The sequence below is a fragment of the Strix aluco genome, chromosome Z (assembly GCF_031877795.1).
Source record: "Strix aluco isolate bStrAlu1 chromosome Z, bStrAlu1.hap1, whole genome shotgun sequence".
NCBI classification, from domain to species: Eukaryota; Metazoa; Chordata; class Aves; order Strigiformes; family Strigidae; genus Strix; species Strix aluco.
In genome coordinates, this window is record NC_133971.1 from 79,890,910 (window position 1) to 79,898,940 (window position 8,031).

The 8,031-nt window shown below is 41.9% G+C and overlaps 1 protein-coding gene across 1 annotated transcript; it reads left to right on the forward strand.

Moving 5' to 3' along the window:
• Positions 1 to 663: 663 nt before the first annotated feature.
• On the forward strand, positions 664 to 6,647 carry MRPS30 (mitochondrial ribosomal protein S30). Its single transcript, XM_074812775.1, has 5 exons — positions 664 to 1,388; positions 1,642 to 1,787; positions 2,814 to 2,916; positions 3,418 to 3,594; positions 4,972 to 6,647. Exons 1-5 carry the CDS (start codon positions 701 to 703, stop codon positions 5,238 to 5,240), a joined length of 1,383 nt encoding a protein of 460 aa, XP_074668876.1. The 5' UTR covers positions 664 to 700; the 3' UTR covers positions 5,241 to 6,647.
• The last annotated feature ends 1,384 nt before the right edge of the window (positions 6,648 to 8,031 follow it).

Consider the following 8,031-nt stretch of genomic DNA (forward strand, 5'->3'; position numbering starts at 1 on the left):
TCTTTAATAAGGGTTCTGTACAGAAACGGGTTCCATCTATTTTTTTTATTTTATTTTAGAGAGAATTTATCCCTGTCATTGAGATTGAGCAGTCGGTCTTTCACACTAGCGGGGGGGGGGGGGGGGGGGGGGGGGGTAATTACCCCCTGAAGATAAGCACACAGAAAATTGCTTCAAAAGTGTTGTGTTCTCGAATGAAAGCAGGTAAAGGCTCCGTGTCTGTTGTGTTCTCGAACGAAAGCAGGTAAAGGCTCCGTGTCTGTGAAACACAACCATTCTGTTTGAGATGCGGGCCTCCCTCTGACAGGTGGACTAGTACAGGGACAGCAGCCGCTCCGGCCCTCCGCGGAGCCGCCGCGGCGGCTGTCTGCCCGGCAGCGCGCGGCGAGCGGCGCCCGCTCACGGCCGGTCCCTTCCGGGCCGCCTCCCGCTGAGCATCCTGGGAACTGTAGTTCCCTCTCCCGCAGACGCCGTGGGCCGCTTAAGCGCATGCGCAGAAGCTGCGCCGCGTTACGAGAGCGCGCGGGGCCATTCAGCGACGCGACCCCCCAGAGGCCCCGCCCCTTCCTGTCCCGGCAGTGCGCGCTCTCCCGGGGGAGCTTGCCGACCGGAAGAGTGGCTCGTTCACGTGGTCCCCAGCGGCCAATCAGGCGTTGCAGTCGCCGGACGCTGCCCTTCCGCTGTCTCGCAGCTCGGTGAAATGGCGGCGGCCCGGGGGCGGCGGCTGCTGTGGCACGGCCGGTGCTGGTTCTCGCAGACGGAGTCCGCTGTCCCCCCACAGCCCCCGGACTCGCTGTACCCGCCCATAGTGGCTTCCGCCACGGCGAAGAGCAAAGCGGCCAAGCGGCGGCGCCTGGAGCACTTCAACCAGCGGGTGCACGCGGCGGCCTCCATCGAGGAGAAGCTGCGGCTCTACGGGCAGCTCCAGCGGCCCAAGTACATGGTTTACCCGCAGACCTTCGCCCTCAACGCCGACCGCTGGTACCGGAGCTTCACCAAGACCGTCTTCGTGCCGGGGCTGCCCCCGAGAGCGGCGTCGGCAGCCGCGAAAGCCTCGGGAACGGTGGCGCCGGAGGCCGCGAAAACGCCGGAGGGCGCGGCGGGAGTGGCGCCTGAGACTGCCAAAGCCCCGGAGCCGGGAACGGAGGCACCAGGGGCTGCGAAAACCCCGGAGCCCGCGGCGGGAACGGCGCCTTACCTAGATGTGGGCGAGCTGCGCTCCCTCGCCTGCGACGCCCTCCTGCAGGAGAGCTTCTACCAGAATAAGAAGCGGCCGTTCCTCTACCGCGATCAGGATCATACGCCCGGCCCGTTCCTTACACAGCTCGTCTCCACCCTCGCCGCTCTCCTATCCGGTCGCAACCCGCTGCTGGCAGCCTCCTCCCTTGGTACGGGGAGGGAGTGGGAGGGAGAGGGGAGTGGGAGCCCTTGGGCGGTGGGGCCGGTCAGTGAGCCCGGCTGGAGTGTCGTCGCTGGTGTAGCTGAGTTATTCAGACCACCACTCGTAATTCATCTCGTCTCCATTGTCCCACGTGTTGCGAGTGGATTTTGATTTTTCTGTTTTGCAGCAGCTGCAGAATAAGAATTGTGAGGGTTTTAAATGCAAATCTCTATTTCTCTCTATTCCTCTTTTTGTTTCAGATCTAAAACCTGAAGTTAACTATTACTGGCACCATGGTGAGGAAATTGTTGTTCATGGGCATCGAAAGGGTAGAGTCGATCCTGTGCGATTTCAGATAGATGATAATCCGCACCTCCAGATCCGTGTACCAAAGCAACTTCCAGAGGTGTGGATATGTTCATTAGCAAGTTAATCGCATGCATTTTCACTTATGTTTCTGACAGTCACTGAAACCATGCCATAGGTAGTATGTGGAGGACCTGGTTAATCAGGCAGGTAGCATATTTGTGCATTTTTCAAGTCTTCAAGTCTTCATGCCCTTACTACCTTGTTGTGGTAACTGCTTTGTAGATATTGAGACAGTCTTCTGAATTTCAACTTTGTCATCTTTGTGTTTAGAGAAACTGTATGTTGTTACATTTAATTAAATGAATGTTTTAACTTATGCTTGTAAGTGGAGGCAACTATAAGAAATGTGGTGTGGAACATTCCTCAGTGGTGGAGAATAAAAGAGAAATGGAGAAAAGAACGGAGTGAGAGAGCACATATAAGCTGAATGTGAGCACTGTTACCTGTTAGTATTGCTTAACAGTTGTTTCCTTGAATGCTGACTTTTCTGGAAGCTGATTCAGTATTCTAATCTTTTCCTTTTACGCTTATACAGTGGTAATTGTGTAGCATGTGAGGGTCTCTGTTGCCCGTTTCCACCACAAACAGAAGACTCTGCTACAGTTTCTGTCTAGTACTGTCAGATGTTACAAACCTTTGCATTTTGGAAGAACTGTTTTGACAATTTAAAATGTTATATAGTGCAAAACATTGAATACTTGTAAACTCACTCTTAGTTCAAGTTACTTTATTCACTGCTGCTAGAACTGTTTTGCTCCTCTTCTACAAAAGCAGATTCTGGTTTTGAAGGTAGTACCAATTGGCAGCTTTGCTAGTACCATTTCACACAATGTTTTTTGTATATTACAGAAAATTCAGATGTCAATATAAGATGTGTGTACTAGCTAGCACTCATCACAAGACAAGAAGTTCTGCTGTAAAAGATGAATTAAAGTTAAATATATGGCATATGTAAGCAAGACTTACACCTTCTGCTGCCTGACAGAAAGTGGCATATTATGTGAGGCCTGATGTCAGAAATGTGACTTTTGTCATGGCTTTTCCTCCTTCTCCTTCTTTCAAGATTGTACCACTGGAGTCAGATCTTGGAGATGTTCCCATTATTGAGCACAAACCATCCAAACTGCCGTTGTTCAAAAAGCAGTACGAAAACAAGGTATTTATAGGTAAGAGTTGCTAGTCATGGAATGTTAACTAGTTTTTTTGTGGAAAAACCCCAAACCAAACACCACCGCCCAACCTTTTTCGTCCCATCAAAAGAGAAACAAATTGTATATTTTTATATATAACTATATTATATAAATATGGTATTTAAATCTGTTGAGATTTCATGTCAGTTAGGCAGTGGGACAAGCATCCTCCTGTGCATGTAGTAGTCTCTGTCCAGATTTGCTTGAAGGAGTTGGGTTGAATTGAAAATCGGCAGAAAACTGGCTTTAAATTTTGTTACATCTCCTCAGAGACATTTTAGTATGTGAACTCTTGCTTTTTGGAACTGGGCAAGCCCTCCAGTCTCACCCAGAAATGGAAGAGTCTCCACATTTGTATAGATCTGCAGCAGAGGTTCTAAACTTCTGTTGTTTGGAGTGAGATAGGATGTATTTGTATGCATAATAAAGAGCATTTTCTGACTGACTCTTTAATTTTTTTCATTTTGGGGAACACAGGATCAAAGGTAGCAGATCCATGCTGTTATGGACACACCCAGTTTCATCTTATTCCTGATAAACTAAAACGGGAGAGGTTTGTAAGAGCACATCTTGAGGATCAGATTGAAGTTCTTTATCGAGCTAATGGTATTGCAAGTCTCTTTGCCTGGACAGCAGCACAAGCAATGTATCAAGGTGAGAAAGTCAGCTTGATGAATGCCTACTGTGAAGTTCTCTAATCTTTTCTTCCCTGACACCTTTTTGTCATACTTTTTCTTCTGAAGATTATCCTTTAAGTAGATCTTTGAAAATTTAATTGAACCGATGAATGAAGCAGACCTTATACAAGGGGGTTAGTTAAGACTTTTTCTTTGAGTACTTCTACTCTGGGAGAATTAATTACAAAAAATATTTTTGTCACACGTAACACTAAACCTGTGCAAACCCCTCAGTCGTGCATTCACTTGCTTACCCCACATTGGTTGTGGGAAAGGTAGTAGATATCAAGCAGTTTGTTTGTTTGTTTATTTATTTATGAAAAAAAACTATGTTGCTTAGTCCCTTGTTTCAGAAATGTCAATTCTAGGAAACTACAATCAGTGAAAGAAAAAAGTCAGCAGCCTTATGTTAAGATTTTATGCCTATGTTTGTCTAAAAATCCCTTAAGACTGACCATGTCAGTCTTCTGCTTATTCATGTAAATATAATTTGTTATCTAGTGTTACTGGAAGATACCTGCTGGTTTGTAGTTTTCACTTGTGAAACAACGCATTGAAGAAAATCCTTTGACTATGATGTATATAGCTGGCTCTGCATCAAATTTTTTATGTAATGATATATTAGAAAGTGTGACTTTTTTTGTGGACATGAAACACTGAAGTCAAGCAAGTCTTGGCTTCAAAGCTCGTTACAGTTGTAAGTACATTATGAGTTATAAAGACAGCATGATTGAAAAGCTTTTTCTTTGTTCTGTAACAGTTTCTAGGGGTGTTCATTGCACATAATATCAAATATCTTCTAAGAATATCACTGTGCACTGTGTACATGCATAACTGTGTAAAGAAAATATTTTGAAAGGACAATGCTCAGCAGGGGTTTGAAGCATTAATACTTACAATGTTCTTGGTATTGTCTGGCTGGTTACTATAGTCAGTTATGCTCATGCATAGATATGCATGCTTCTGTCGTGAAACAAATGTTCACTGCCCTGTGAGAAGCGTGGAATAGTTGAAAGGCATTTCCCTTCAGATCACTTGTAGGACTTGGTTGCACTAATAACTTAGTCACTTGGCTGATTAGCGTGGGGTTTTTATCAGTCAGCGATGGGGAACTGTGTACAAAATACAAAAAGGCCACTGTGTCCCTGACCTTGGAAATATCCTTAATTGGTGGTTGTGTTTTAGTTAGTCTGTATGAAGAATGCTTCTGTTGCTAAAGGAGATGGGACTTTCCCCTACTAGGTGACTGCTGCAATTCCCAGTATTTTTCTCTGTTTCAGAATTGGGGTTCAGATGTGTGTGCTGATAAGAATTTCGAGTTCTGTATAACTAGTGTTGTTTCTTTATTTTGTAGGATTCTGGAATGAAGCAGATGTGACCCGTCCTTTTGTATCGCAGGCAGTAGTGACTGATGGAAAATACTTTGCTTTCTTTTGTTACCAGCTAAATACTTTAGCATTAACTGCAGAAACTATTCAAAATAACCCTCGGAAGAATATCTGTTGGGGTACAGACAGTAAGCCATTGTATGATGTTGTGGAAGATGGTAGTGTGAAAGGCTTTAATGATGAAGTTCTGCTTCAGTTGGTTCGTTTTCTGTTAAACAGGCCAAAAGAGGTGTAAATCGTTAAACAATAAAGTATTCCTGTTTATGTGCCTGAACTTCATTGTAACTCCATGAAGTATGGGCTAGAATATGCCTTGTTCTTAGTCAAGTATTTGTCTAGCAAACACTATATATATATTTTATGATACTTGGGCCTTATTTCTTTATTTTAAATGTATGATACTGTACACTGAAAAATGTCTAGAATACCTTAATGTCTTTTGTATATTTACTGTTAGAAGTGTATTGCACTGATTCAAAGTCATGTGAATACTTTCTTTTAGCAGATCTGTAGCTCTATGTTGAACTATCACAGCAAAGGATGAATTCCTGTGATCATCTGATTATGTTGCTAGGTAACTGCTGTCTTGATATTTAGGACCAGTGAAAAATTTCTAATTTTGTGCCTGAAAGTAAATTAGTTGTCTTAAATGCTTACTCTTTCTAAAGAGAAAATGAGCTCAGAATACAAAGTGAAAAGTGAAAGGTGTAAAAGTGAGTAATTGGCAATTTAGTTACATAGCAAGGCAAATTCTTAGACACCTATTGAGCAGTAATATAAACACGATTAAACTTGCTTCCAAAGAGTCTGTTATGAACACGCATACCCATTTTTAAGCTCTCACCTCAGGAACCACAAAGAGAACTCTAAAATACATTTTGAGTCTACAGTTTTCCCTTTAGTTTGGGACCTTGATTTCAGTTGTAGACATCTTGATGTTTTCATTGCTGATACTTGGATGTCTTATGGCTGCTTTTAGCAGACCACAGCTGAGCGCAGACCATGATTAGGGTCTCTGATTAATAAGGTATAAGATGTAAAGACTGTTTAGGAATATTTACCTAATCAACAAAGTATATCTGGTTTTGAGGTAATTAAACATGCCTAGAATTTTTACATAGTTCTGTACACTGACTGACCTTTTTGGAATTTTCTTAGAGTTGTTGTTAAGGGGCAAGTAGTTTGTTTTTAAAGAGAGAGTACTGAATCATACGTGACTTGTTGAAATACTTGCATGCACATTCTTCAGCCTGAGCAATGGGAGATCCTGCTTTCTGTTGTAAACTGGTTTACAGAGTATTTTGCTGATGAAGTGGTTGAGAGTCTTACTTGATTGGTACTTTGCTATGTTGGAATGAACTACAGTTGCCACTTTCTCCACCAGCAGAGGGTAATCTAGATTAATAAAATGTGCATGAGTACCGGTTTCTTTTTAACACGAAAAAGTCCTTAAGTGCTCTTTTTGTCTTAACAATGCTTGAGTATTACTCTGCTGATCCTTGGGTTAAACGAATGTTCCATGTAGGAACAGAAGATAAACTGCTGGGTAGGCATGTTGATTATAGAGAATGACCTGTGACCTAGGTTAAAAGTGATACTTGTTTTCTGGTGTGTTAAAGGAATGATGCAAAATAAATGGAAAGATATTAAAAAAAATAGTTGGTATTCTGACCCTCCAGATAATCGTTACAGTTGATGCAATATAATATTACCTTCAGCTTGAAACTGTGAATTGCATAATAGTGGCTGTGGAAAGCTGAAATGCAAAGTCAAAGAAACTCTTACTTGCAGGGTAAAAAACCACTCATTTTTATGTGATTCAGCTTTAGTCTATCTTGAGCCTTCAGCTGTAGCAGAGCAAGTTCAAAGCACTTTTTTTTCCTTTATACAGCTTTACTAGTGAATGAAGTATCACTGTAGATGTGTAACTTGATAGAAGAACCCAGTGTTGGAGTGAGGGAGGAAGGCTCAGCATGAGCTGGCTATTTTGTAATTTCAAAGTACCAACTTCTGCTTTCTGCAGCTGTCTCAAAAGGCAAGGGGATACTCTGGAAAAGCAGTGGGTGGCACTGTTTTACCTTCTACTGAGGAAAAAGTGTAATGGGCATTGTTTTGCTTTTTTTGTCACTGACTGGCAAAGCTGAGACATCATTATGTGTGCAGCAATCTTTCATCTTGTATTCATCTGCTCAGGATATTTAATACTGCCTTACAATGATAAAGTCAAAATAAAACTTTTTTTCTTTAAAGATTGTATACCTACTAAATGTTTAAAAGTAGAAAGCTTAAAAGCTGTAGCATTTCTATTCTTGAGCTTTGCTCAGCAGAAACTTCTCATGATTCTACTTTAAGTCTCATGGGAGCATCATTCTTCAGCCTTCTATTTTGTTGAGTCTGCTGTTTAAACAAACCAAAGGCGATTCAAAGAACACAGGATGGAAATCTCCAAGTTTGGATCCTTTTTCCTATAATAATTTCTGCTTAGGCCTATTGGAACATATCACAAGGGAACATAAGGCAGAACCTAAAAATAAGATTTGTTTTTGCATAATGAAGCAAGTATTTTCTCTAGTACTGAACTATTTTGCTTAAAACTTGTATCACCTTCAAGTAGGTGACTGATTTATGAAATTCTAACTGTACTGTTTTTCAGATTATGAGACTGCAAGTGGTGACTTGGAATGGAACTGCCTAAGCAGTCTTTCCCAAAATTAAAGCGGAAAGGAGGAGATGGGAATACTCTGAAACTTTCTTATATCTATAAAGGGTCATGTTGCACCAAGTTGTTGGGGTAGATCTGTTTCCTTTCAGACAGGAGAAGTAGCTTCAATATTGATAGGTCTGCTTGGTTCTGCAGAAGTCTCTCGTGGTATCTGTTCTGTACTCGGGTTTTACATAATTGGAGAAGGCACCTGCTCCTTTTATTTCTTATATATAACAAATAATTAAATTAATAATTAAATTATTAAATATTATAAAACTTATAAATTATAATTACTATTTAATTTATGAAATATTATAAAGAA

Bases quoted from the DNA above. Each gene is read 5' to 3' on its own strand.
- MRPS30 (XM_074812775.1), top strand. From the start codon at position 701: ATGGCGGCGGCCCGGGGGCGGCGGCTGCTGTGGCACGGCCGGTGCTGG. The intron at 1,788-2,813 runs GTGTGGATATGT...CCTTCTTTCAAG, and splicing joins TACCAAAGCAACTTCCAGAG to ATTGTACCACTGGAGTCAGA. The intron at 3,595-4,971 runs GTGAGAAAGTCA...TTTATTTTGTAG, and splicing joins AGCACAAGCAATGTATCAAG to GATTCTGGAATGAAGCAGAT.